At 59.7% G+C, this 12,602-nt stretch overlaps 1 protein-coding gene across 6 annotated transcripts in view; it reads left to right on the forward strand.

Moving 5' to 3' along the window:
• SARDH (sarcosine dehydrogenase) overlaps positions 1-12,602 on the forward strand; it is a 58,320-nt gene that overhangs the window by 44,082 nt on the left and 1,636 nt on the right. For 5 of the 6 annotated variants that reach the window (XM_042247991.1, XM_042247992.1, XM_042247990.1 and 2 more), the window contains 3 exons: positions 8,825-8,987; positions 9,560-9,728; positions 11,855-11,990. In XM_042247991.1, coding sequence (XP_042103925.1) covers positions 8,825-8,987; positions 9,560-9,728; positions 11,855-11,990 — 468 coding nt within the window. Of the gene's footprint in view, positions 1-1,952; positions 6,133-8,824; positions 8,988-9,559; positions 9,729-11,854; positions 11,991-12,602 lie in introns of those variants that run through there. The other variant, XM_042247994.1, reaches the window with a different exon arrangement.

The raw sequence follows: 12,602 nt of genomic DNA on the forward strand, positions 1-12,602 counted from the left end.
TGCCTTAGCAACCGCACCTCCCCCTGAGGCCCCGCTGGTGTGGCTCTGGCTCCACAGTGTCGGTGTTATGACCTCGCAGTGGCCGGGGCCACAAGCTCCCAGACGGTCCCAGTGGGCGGCATGGAGGCCTCCCCGTCCACCGCCTGCACGAGGGCACCCAGCAGGACACAGGCTGGGGGAGCTGGGCTGGCGGCTGCCCCGGCCCCGCCGAGGTGGCCTCACAGGCAGATGGGGAGCTGGGAGCCGGGTCGGCCCGGGATCTGGGGGTCCAGGGCACAGTCCCATCAGGGCCCAGCAGAGCTGGGGGCCAGCAGGCCTGGCCTCTGGTCCTACCCCGGGACCCCCTTTCTGGGGTCAGTTTCCCCATCTGTCACACAGCGTCTAGACAATGGCTGTCAGCATTTTTGAGCCATCCTGGAAGTCTGTCCAGACGTCCTGAGCACTCTGGAACCAGGGGGAATTTCATGTTCTCCTAAATAATATCAACATGTGTTGACACCAGTTCCATCAATGTTGAGATGCTGGGCCTGGAGTTCAGGGCCAAGTCTTTATGGGAGATAATTGGTCACCAGCCAACCAGCTGCGGGAGAGGAATGTGTGTGTCTGAGTCATTGGCCAGACCTCCGGGTCACAAGGGACGCGCGGGACGATGAGGGTCAGAGCCCAGAACCACAGATCCCGCCCAAGGGTGGGTGAGCGGGACCCTGCTGCTGCCCGTGAAGACCCACCGTCACGGCAGGCGCGTGGTGGGCGACCGTGGCTGAGCAGTCCCGCCAGTCGCGCCCTGTCCTGAGCAGAGCAGCGCCGCTGTTTTGCAGCAATTCTGAGATGCTTGGCCGGGCCCCAGGCTTCCAAGATCCTCGCATTCCTGTTGGAAGAACGGGGCGGGAGCTGTCCCCTCGGCTGCCAGCTGACCAGACGTCCTCAAGGCCAGTGAGGTTTCCAGTGTAGGTCTGCTCCCAGCCTGGTTCTCAGGGAAGACACTGTGTCCCCGAGCCTCAGCCGAGGACGGGGGCCCCCCTGGAAAGCAGCAGGTGCTGGGCTAGAAGCTCATCGTGAGGCCACGTGATAAAGCAATTTTCTTCTGAAAATTAATTTCGGGTCAAAAGGAAATTGCATTTCTTTTCCTGACTGTGTGCGTCTCACTGTTCAGATTCCATTAGTCCAGGGTGGACCGTTCATCCCCCCTGCACGCCTCGTACAGAGGCAGGAGGCCCGCACCTTCATGAAGCCTGGGTTTGCCAACTGGGTTTTGCCCGAAAAGTTGCTTTGCACTAGTCGTGCAAATTCACCACCGCCCTGGAGAGATGGGAGTGTGTAGTCGAGAAAGACGTGGTAGCCAAGGCCACTCACTACGCAGGGTTCTCTCGTGGGGACGGTGAAAGCTTCTTGCCGTCAAACTGTAAGGACAGGGTGTGGCTGGAACGAGCGTGCTTCAGAGATTCGAGGTTCCTCCAGGGCAGAACCTTTTTCTGCAGGGATATCTGACCCTCGGTCCCTGCCCGTCTGTAGGCGCAGGTGGGGTCTTTCTGGGGGTGCCCCATATTGTTTACCTGCTGATCCTCAGAGATGGCCACGTTTGTAGAGTGTGGTTTGAGCATCACACCTTTTTTTCGAAAGATGTATCTACTGAGTTATTGTCTGTGCTGGGTCTTCGTTGCTGTGTGCAGGCTTTCTCTAGCTGCGATGAGCGGGGGCGCCTCTCCAGTTGCGGGACGCCGTCCCTGCAGCGGCTGCTCGCGCTGGAGCACAGGCTCCAAGGCGCACAGGCTCTGTTGCTCTGCGGCACGTGGACTCCTCCTGGACAGGGGATGAACCCGTGTCCCCTGGATTGGCAAGCAGATCTTTAACCTCTGGACCACCAGGGAAGTCCCCCCCCCCACTTTTACTTATTATTATTCTTGGGAAATTGGTTTCCAGTCACTGTGCCCTACCACCTTTACCACCTTCAGGAACATCACCACCACCACCATTATCCTCACTATCCACCACCATCACCACCAGCACTGCCATCACCTCCACCATCACCAGAACCGCCTTCACCGGAACCACCAGCATGCCTGCACGCTAGCCCTCTGGATCAGACTGCAGGGAGAAGACACACGCTGACACAGAAGGACGTCTTTGGAGTCAAGGGTGTCTTGGGTTGTTTAGAGGATTTGAAAAATGAAGCTCTGTTAAGCCGGACCGCCAGCTGAATTCCCCACTCTTCTGTGGGTCCCGGGCTGCACGTGCTCAGACCCCTGTCTACCCCTTGCCTGGGGGGCCCGAGGATCCTCATTTATTTAAAGGGATGACTAAGTTTGGATGACGTGCCTGGTGAGTCAGGGGTGCTGTTACACAACCCAGCTCCCCGGAAGCATGTGAGACATCCGTGAGCTGCTGTGATGTGAGGCGGTTGGGCACACTGGCTTGTGCATGGTGTCTGTGGACACATCTGCTCAAGCCCTCTGTGGTGTCTGCCCAGAGGGGCGGCCCCAGGCTGGTTCTGATGTCACCCGTGGCCAGAGCACCCATCCCACGGGAGCCACGTGGGCTGTCCTCCCCGGGGCGCCCACGTGGCCTGTGATCCAAGCCAGGATGGGGACCCAGCACCACCCCCCCATATCACCCCCTCTGTTCCCGTGCCCCCCATGGAGAGCTGGCAGGAATTTCAGGAGGCCCCCAAATCCGTCTTGCTGAAACCTGAGTGTATTCACTGCCCCCAGAATAATCCAGTGACTCAGTCGAGGGTAGGGCGGGAGTGGGGAACGCTGACGGTGTGGATCGCCTGCTCTGACTCACTGGCTGTGAGTCCTCTGAGTGTGCTGGGAAGTGCTCCCTCCAGCTTGTGAGAGCTGATGGCTAAAGCTAGACGAAAATTAGCAGGTGGTGGTTAAACCACTGGTAGCTTGAAATCAACCGTGGTAGGACTGTTCACCCCATAGAAAGGGGTAAAGGCTGCGAAACAACCCCTGCCTCCCGACAGCTGGTTGTCAAGCATCTTCCAGGACATCACGGGGCTTTGGGCAGGTGGCCTGACCTCCCTGAGCTCCAGCTTCCTCATCTGTAAAATGCGCGTGCCAGCGGCACCCACCTCGCCAGGCAGCCAGGGGCCCTAGGCTGACAGTTTTGTTGACTGCGCCCAAGGCTCTGTGAACCCTATTCCCACCCAGGACTCGCAGAAGCAGACTCAGAGGGATGTCAGTCAACGGGGATGCAACATCTGTGACTCAGGTTTAAACCTTGTGGGTATGTGGCACCCCAGCCCACACTCTCAGCCACCAGGGCGCCTGCTCTGGGGGGCGGCTGGCCCTTACTGCCCCGTGACAGGTGTGAATGCCAGGACGGCCGGGCAGCGCCCTGAGGAGGACTGAGGAGGGTCCAGATCCTGGGGTGATGTGGGGGCACCCGGGGATGCTGGAACACAGGCGTTTGTGGAAAGCGTGGCTAGAAGCTTCGTCTTGCTGGGTTTGCCACCTTTGTCTGGGGCAGGTGACTGCGTGTGGAATGACAGACTTTACTGACCACCCACTGTATGCAGAGCCCGGGGGCTGGAGGTGCTCAGAGGCATCTGATTCTCGTGTTCCGGATTCCAACCGTGTCCTTACAAGGCAGATAAGCTTTAAGCCTGCTGCAGCTGAGGCCGATGCGGACACAGCTCTGTCCGTGTGGGGAGAGCTCTCCCTCACCGCGCCTTGCTGACCATCTCAGGTGCCACCTGAAATGAAATAGGTGACGGGCAGAGGGGGAGAATCCTCTCTCACCACAGGAGACCCGTAGCATCCCACGTTAACTCCCTCCAGGGCCTTGCAGGTCCTGGGTGGAGGGGTCTGAAACCCAGAATCTTCCTGAAGGAGACATTGTTATCGTTCAGTCACTAAGTCGTGTCTGACCCTTTGCGGCTCCATGGACCGCAGCACGCCAGGCTCCCTTGTCCTTTACTAACTCCCGGAGTTTTCTCAGATTCATGTCCATTAAGTCCACGATGCTATCTAATCATCTCATCCTCTGCCACCCTCCTCTTTGGCCTTCAACCTTTCCCAGCCTCAGGGTCTTTTCCAGTGAGTCGGCTCTTCGCATCAGGTGGCCGAAGTACTGGAGCTTCAGCTTCAGCATCAGTCCCTCCAGTGAGGAGAGGGTCTCTGAGCGAATTCAGACTGGAGAAGAGCCGCACAGCAGGAGTGCTGCTCAGGGAGACGTTTGGGGCTTGACGGGTCTGCCTCCCCACCCCCAGCACGGCCCCTTTCCATCGAGGGGTCCCATCGGGTCTCCGCTCCCCAGCCCAGGACTCTGAGCCTCGCAGGGGGCTCCTGCTAGCTTCAGAAGCAGTTCCTTCCTCTGTGGGTCACCCGGCAGAACCACGCCAGCCGCTGGAAAGATGGGCCCCGGCCAAGCCCTGGCGATTCCTGAGTGGTCACCGAGCTGAGCCAAGCAGAGAAGGACACTGCTCCCAGCGGGACCTCACACAAGATCCTGCTCTGGCTGCTTATTGTCTGCTGCTTCCCGGGAGGTGCAAGACCAGACCAGCTCCCCGTTCCACCCTTCGGCTCTTTTGCACATGCACCCGGGCGTGGGATTGCTGGACATATGGAAGTTCTATTTTTGGTTTTTCGAGGAATCACCATACTGTTTTTCCTAACAGTTGCACCATTTTGCATTCCCCCAACTGCGCCCAAGGGTTCCAATTCCTTCATATTCCTGCCAGCACTGATTATTTTCTGTTTTCTTCGAAATGCTAATGGCTTAGAAGTCATATCTCATTGTGGTTTTGATCGATGTTTCTCTACTGCTTAGTGACGTTGACCATCTTTTCACATGCTTGTTGGCCATTCGTAGATTTTTGGTGAAATCAGTTCTCAGTTCATTTCTTAATCGGGTTGCTTCGTCTTTGTTGAATTGCAGTGTTCTTTATATATTCTGGATGTTAACCCCTTACCAGCTACATGACTTTTGAATGCTTTCTCCCATTCTGCAGGTTAACTTCTCACTGCTGTTGTATCCTTTGAAGCACAGAGGTTTTTACACTTGCTGGAGTCCCATCTAGCTCTTTCTGCTCTTCGTTGCCTTTGCCTCTGATGTCGTATCTGGGAAATCACTGCCGAGTCCAGAGTCATGGAGCTCGCCTCTGTGCTGTCCTCTAGGGCGTTCACAGTCTGCAGGCTCACGCCTGGGCTCTAATTCGGTTTGAGTTAGGGCGTGTATATCGTGTGCGTGGTATATGAGAAGGCTCAGTTAGCCTATCGTTGTCCTTTCCCCATGGAGTAGTCACAGCAAGCTTGCGTGGGTGCATGCTCAGTCATGTCTGACTCTCTGCGGCCCCATGGACTGCAGCATGTCACGCTCCAATATCCGTGGGATTTTTCCCAGGCAAGAAGAGTGGAGTGGGTTGCCGTCTCTTCCTCCAGGGGGTCTTGCCCACGCAGGGACTGAACCTGCGTTTCCTGAACTGGCGGGCAGATTCTTTACTGCTGAGCTGCCGGGGACATCCCAATGGTCTTGGATCCCTTGTTCAAGGTCACTAGGCATTTACATGAGGGTTTATTTCTGGGCTTTGATTTTATGCCAGTAGTACCCTATTTTGATTGTGGCAGCTTTGGAATAAGTTTTGAAATGAGGAAATGAGTTTTCTGCCTTGTTCTTTTCCAAGATTGTTTGCCTATTCGAGGTCACCCATGTAACTGTTAGGGTGAAATTTTCTATTTCTGCAAAAAACAAACAAACAAACAAACAAACAAAAAGCCACTAGGATTTTGATAGAGATTGTATTGGACCTGTAGATCACTTTGGGTAATACTGGTATCTTGGTGATATGCAGTCTTCCAGTCCACAAATGAAAGAGTTGTCTCTCCATCTGTCTCTTTCATTTCCTTCGGCAGAGTGTTCTGCAGTTCTGAGCGTGCAGGCCTCTCACCTCCATGGTTAGGGTTTTTCCTCAGTATTTTATTCTTTCTGCTGTGACTGTACATGGAAGTTTTTCTGATTTCCTTTTCAGATGGTCTGTTGTTAGAGTACGGAAATGCAGCTGATTTCTGAGTGTTGAGTTTGTGCCCTGCAACCTTGCTGATTTGGCTTGTTGCTTCTAACAGTATCAGGGAAGTCCTGGGGGTCATAAAAGGGTTTAAACAAAAGCTACTTTAAGGCCTTTCCTGATGATCTTCTGCATCTCCGTGGCCCAATGCACCGTCCGTGGTTCCCAGAGCAGGGCGGGGCTGTTTTGCAGAGGGTTTGCCTCAGTTTGGGGCTCGCTTTTAAAGCTGATCCAAGCTGATGCTGACTGGCACGAGGCACCTGCCCTCCATGAGCCTGATGCTCACCCCCATTTATCAGACGTGGGCACTGAGCCTGGGGGAGGCCGACCCGTGGGTCAGGCTGATTCCGAGCCCGTGTTGCGGGTGCGCTCATTCTCAGCCTGTGTACCCCTCGGAAGACCCCAGGGCTCGCCGAGATCCGCAGCTTCAGGGGGAAGAGTGCACGGTGTCTCCAGAACCAGTGATGCTGGCAACTTAGAAAGTCTCTAGGAATCCCCAAGCCCTTCCCCTCGCTTTGCCAGAAAGCAGAGCTTTGGCCCTCTGCACCTGTCTCCCCACTCCGTCCGGGAAGTATTTATTCAGCCCCCTGCGTGCCGGGCTTGCCCACAGGGCTGTAATGGAGAGCAGCCCAGCCAGCCCCCCAGCCTCGTTGGATTCCTGGGAGCTGGGGAAGGGGCCGGGTGGCTCCATCCCACCCCTGAATTCACTCAAGAACCTGGCTTAACTGAAGGAGGGTGTCTGACAAGACCCGCAGTCCTGGGCCCATTAATGGGTGAGCTTTGAAAATTATTTTTTTTCCTGTTTGAAATGAGATTGGCTTTGAGCCCCAAGCTCCTCTGTGGTCTGTCTAAAATTAGAACCCCGTTGACAAGGCAGTCTTTGTCAGGGGCCCACAGCTTGCACCAGGGGAGCAGGGAAACGTCAACAGTATGTTTTCTGTGTCAATTCTGAGTTTTTTGAGAGGCCCCGGGCAAATGGCAGCTCAGAGCAAATGTGTGCCTTTCAAAAGCTTTCTGAATCCAGCCCTCCTAGCGGCTGTGATTTCAAGTCATTTGGGAGAGCGGGCCAGCTCTCCGTCCACTGACCTTATCGCCGCAGGAGCTATCCGAGCCCTTTGGGCTCGGAGCAGTGATGGGATCGGGTCCTCTGCCTCCAGGAGCGCTGCAGCCTGCTGAGGCCTCCCTGTCCCTTCTGTGACCTGGACAGGGCCGTGCCCGGCCCCGCACGCGGGGACACTGGACGTTCAAGGGTTTGCCCGCAGGCCGGAAGCAGCCACCAGGAGCTGGGTGTGCAAGCGACCTGGCACCAACCAGCCGGGCAGGAAAAGCCAGGCTGCCGGGCCAGGCATCGCCCATCCTGCTCACGGCCTCCACGTGGCTGCTGGCGCGGGACACAGGCTGACAGACACACTCGCCCGGAGACCAGCCGTCCCTGTGTTAGCACTGTGTGTACGCAGCCAGGCAGGCTGTCTCCGGAACCCGTTTCCGCATCATCTAGAAAGTTTTTGCAGTGATGTCTACAAAGAGCAGGCCTGGGGATGCTCCATGAACAGCACTGTCCCTTCCATGGGGTTTGGGGGCCCACGGTCCCTTTCCTGGCCTGTGAACCCAGCCCTGGGCAATGCTTTTACGGTCCAGCATCAGCAGCCGGTCGGCAAGGCCCTCCCGGCCTCACCTGCCAGCCTTCTTGCCTGCCCCCGCCCCGACAACACCCGCAGCTGCTCCCGCTCCGTGCCTTTGCACTTGCTCTGCCGCTTGTCTGGAAGGCCCGTCCACAACAGCAAACCCCGCACAAGATCCCAGCGTGGCCTATGCCTGCCTCAGAGTCCTTCCGCCTGCCTGCCCCGGAGCCTGCTTGGGCGTCTGGCGGTGGCCTTCCAAGACTCAAGGCCTGGGGGGCAGAGGATGTGTCTGCCTCCAGATCCTAGCTCTTGGCCGAGGTCTGCTGGGGTGGGGGGTGACCAGGACACTCGCCCAACGTCCAGCTGCCCCCTCCCGCTGCCCTTGAATGCACTAAGCAGGCGACTCATGAGTCGTGTGGCTGACTCCTCATCCTTACTCGAGGACACCCCCTCAGCGCTTCCTAAGACAGGCAAAGCCAGGCTCCCGATCCCATTTAGAGGCCAAAGAGAGGCCAAGTGTCTTGCCCAAGGTCACCACAGTGATTGGACAGTGGCCCCCTAAAGAGATATCACCCCCGGGCTGGGAGCGGGACCTTGGAATCAGGCGCTGTGCTGATTCGATGCCGGTGAGGATCCCTGGGTGAGAGCACCCTGGTAAGGGGGGGCTCCGCCCAGCAGCCAGTGTCCTGATGAGAGGCAGGCGGGCACAGACACGGAGGAGACAGAGGCCAAGGCCAGCGTGACGCATCCAGGTCAGCAGAGCCTGGACCCCCAGGAGATGGAAGGGGCAGGAGGGACCCGCCCCAGAGCCTCCAGAGGAAGCACAGCCCTGCCCACACCCTGGTTTTGGACTTCAGGCCTTAGACTTGGCAGAGAGCTCACTTCCATGGTCCTCCACCCCTGGCTACCGAGGCCCCAGGAGACTACTATAGTCAGGAGACGTCTCCTATAGGAGACGAGCTGTGGCCTGGGAACCGCGTGTCCACTTCCACTCCCAATGGCAACATCTCTTCCTTTCACAGACTTCCCGAGTGCTCCTGAGGACTCTCGCCAGCAGGCCCCCTTTCTTGGTGGCCTGTGGCCTGGGCCCAGGTCTGGCTATTAGTGGTGGGAAGAGTCCACCCACTGGTGGCGGCTGGGCCTCCACCCCGGTCTGCGCCTGGCCCGGGTCTGAGCTATGCCTCGTCCCCAGGTCCGGGCCGTGAGGCTGTCCTTCGTGGGGGAGCTGGGCTGGGAGCTGCACGCCCCGAGGCCATCCTGCCTGCCCGTGTACCAGGCCCTGATGACCGCGGGGGCCAAGCACGGCCTCGTCAATGCCGGCTACCGGGCCATCGACTCCCTGAGCATCGAGAAAGGTGTGTGCTGGGCCTGGACCACAGGGGGGCTGCTGAGCCACACTCGCTGGAGGCTGTTGACCAGCCCCCATGTGTCCCCGTGCTCCCTTCCTGCCATGCCGTGCCGCCCCATGCCCCCACACGGACTGTTTCCCCAAACCCCGTTCGCTGCCCTTGTACCAGGGCCTGGGGACGGTGCTGGCATCCCTGACCTCAGCACTCTTGGCAGGGGCGCAGGTATCTCCCAAGGGGAGGGGCCCAGAGCCAGACTTGGATTCAGCGCTGAGATTCCCAGAGAGAGCTGAAGACCATCAGAGCAGGAGGGGGGCCCTCCTAGCTGCCCGGCTCTCCACTGCCCTCTCCCCAGGGCCTCCAGCCTGATGGCAGAGATGCGTGTCGATGCTGCTGGGGGTGGTCTAACTCCAGGGCTCAGCCAGGGCACCTCCTGAGACTGAGGATGCTCCCAGCCCCCGGAAACCCCGGGTTATGGAGGGTCTAGGCTGAGGGTGTGACCGGGGGCGGGCATCCCCCAGGGCGCCTTCTGAAGTCCCCGCCCCCGCTGGACAGTGACCCCGTGGCCTCCCCCACTCCAGGCTACCGGCACTGGCACGCTGACCTCCGGGCTGATGACAGCCCCCTGGAGGCGGGCTTGGCCTTCACCTGCAAGCTCAAGTCCTCTGTCCCCTTCCTGGGGCGTGAGGCCCTGGAGAAGCAGCGGGCCGAGGGCCTCCGCCGGCGCCTGGTCGGCTTCACCCTGGACGAGTGAGTACTGCTGGGCCTGGGGGCCCCGGGAGCGGGGGGCGGCCGTGCAGACACGTGGGACGGTGCTTCTGGGCTCCGCTTGCCCCTGCAGGCCAGGCACCGTCTCCCGGAGCGCACACCGCAGCCCCCAACAGGAAGGAGACTGGGACCCGCGGGGCAGGGCTGGGTCCACAGCGGGCCCGACTCTGAAGCTGGGGCTGCAACTCAGATCCCATCAGGGCCAGGCAGGGGGCAAACTGGGCGCGGGCTGATGGCGGTTGACAGGGAGCGGACAGCGCAGCCCTCGGCAAACACAGGTTTCGGTTCCGCTTTATTGATTTTGGCCGCACCACGTGGCTTGCAGGACCTTAGTTCCCCACCTAGGGACTGAACTCGTGCCCTTGGCAGTGACAGCTGTGAGGCCTAACCGCTGGACGGCTGGGAAGTTCCTCCGAACATGTGTCTTGAAAGGGGAAGGCCCTGCCCAGCCAAGTGGGGTTTGTGGGGGGCTGCCGCTGGGGCCCCCCGATCTGGTTGCCCATCAGGGCACTGCCATTGCCCCCCGTGTCCTGGTCAGAGCCTCCCCACAGCCCGGGAGGGGCCCTGCAGAAGGAGGGGCCAGGCTGGGGCCAGCCCCAGACAGACGGAGACCACAGGGGCCCAGGGGCAGAGTGGTTCTCGCCCAGGCCCGTGGCCAGGGTGGAAGGAAGCCCCATGCGGGGCCGATCTCTTCTCCCCACCCCCCCACCTCCCCCCATCCCCACCTCCCTGGCAGCTCCGAGCACGTTGCCCTTTGTGCTGGGAGCTGAGCCCGCACAGGCCCTGGGTCCCTGGTGCTGGTTGGAGGACGTGGATGGCGTGATGAGGAGCTGGGTAGCAGCCGTCCCCAGGGCGGTGGGCGTCTCTGGGTCTCGTTGGCTGATGCCAGCGGTACCCTTTCTCCCAGATTCAGCGCCTTCAAATGAAGTGTCGAGGCTTCTGAGATTGGGGTCGCTGAGTGAGCAGACCTGGGCCTCTTGTCTCCTAACTTCTCCCTGGGACCCTGTCAGGCTGCCCCTCTGCCTGACTCCTTGTCCACTTCCTGGGGAGCACTCGGCTCTGGTTTGGGGTGCAGATAGGGCAGGGGTCGGCCGAGCCCTCCTGCCACCTGGCCCTCCAGAAACCTCCCGCTGCCTCGGAGGGCAGTGGCCACCGCCCGGCTCACCCCTCCCCAGGGTTCCCCGCGGGGATGCAGAGTCTGCCTAGGGCCGCAGCCTGGCCGTCCCGGACCGAGGAGGGATGCCACCAGGATGCTGCTGCCCTGCCCTGGGGCCCTGGGCAGGGCAGGGGCCTCGTGAGGCTGTCTCCTCGCATGGACACGGCACCCCCGTAGGACGGGACCGAAGGAGACAGGATGAGTTTGCAAAGCTTCCGCCACCCCACCCGTGGGGCCCAGACCTTGTCACCCCTGACCTCCAAACCGGGAGGCACCCAGACCCTGTTCAGACTCTGGCTCAGGGCAAGGTTCCTCCAGTTCCTGTTACTGTAATCACCCCAGCCGTGCCCCACACCCCACCGGGCACGGTCCTTGGCACCCACCCCAGGACCCGCGGGGCCACACGGTGCTGCAGCCCTGGGGGCACCTGATCCCCAGCACCCGGCCCAGTGCCCGCAGGCGTGAGGACTCAGGCAGGAGAGGGCACACCGGCCAAGGTTTACACCAAACACTTTGGCACTGGTGTTTCTGTGATTGCAGTTTAATCCTCTGCTCATTTCCTGTTTTAAATTTTCAAAAATTTTACGGCGAGCACTTGTATTTTATGTGAAAGACAGAAAATTACTTTCAATAAGTGATGCATCACACTGTCAGCAAAGGAGAGCTGTCAGATTAAAACAGGTTGTGTGGCGGTTCCAGATCCGTGGGGCCTGCCTCCAGAAACATGAGAGTCGGGCCCTGGTTTTGATGTTTTCTGTCCATTTATCTGCTCGGAGCCTGAGCCCCAGCATCCTCGGGGGCCAGGTGAGGGGCCCGTGGGCCCCTAGCAGACCAGCCCTGAGGAGTGGAGCCCGTGGTCTGGGGGGCTCTGTCCTTTCTCCTCGGCCAGGCAAAGTGCAGGAGTTCCCCCTCCGGGGGCTCTGGGGTCCCAGCCGTCTATTGCTTCTTCCAGGAAAGTGCCCATGTTCGGGCTGGAGGCCATCTGGAGGAACGGCCAGGTGGTGGGCCACGTCCGCAGGGCCGACTTCGGATTCACCATCGATAAGACCCTGGCCTACGGCTACATCCGAGACCCCAGTGGCGGGCCGGTGAGTCCCACCGCCCCTGCACTGCCATGGGGAGCCCTGGTCCCCTCTGGGGCTCTCCCTTGCACCCCTGCCTCCCACTCTGGGTGGGCTGGGCCTGGGGGGACAGGAGACCAGTGAAGGGACTGACTGACGGGGCCCTGTCTTCCCCGGGCATAGGTGGCGGCTGTTTCTATGTTTTCTTTCTGACAGAACCTGACTTTGGAAGCTCCAGGCTTCTCGTGGTCAGAAAGGGGCTCTGGGCAGGGCTCACCCGCTCTGCTCCCTGGAGCTGGAGATCCTGTGTGTGTGCAAACGGCTGTGTGCGCACACATCGGTGTACACACAGGGGTACCCACCTGTGAGCACACATACGGCCACACGTGCACGCAGGAACACACGTGCACAGGCTCATTTGGGGGACTCGGCAATGAGACCGAAGGGGCGGCCTGGTCTGTGTGCAGAAAGTCTAAGCATTTTGCACAAACCGCCATTTATAAACCCCAGAAGTACCCCGCTGGTCGCCCGCCCTCCCAGGGATCAGTGGCTACAGGGCAGGGCTTGCTGCCCAGCGGGAGAGGTTCTCCCCAGTGCCAGACCTCGGCTCCACCGGACCCCAGGGGCTCAGGCCCAGCT

The sequence above is a fragment of the Ovis aries genome, chromosome 3, assembly GCF_016772045.2.
Source record: "Ovis aries strain OAR_USU_Benz2616 breed Rambouillet chromosome 3, ARS-UI_Ramb_v3.0, whole genome shotgun sequence".
Lineage (NCBI taxonomy): Eukaryota > Metazoa > Chordata > Mammalia > Artiodactyla > Bovidae > Ovis > Ovis aries.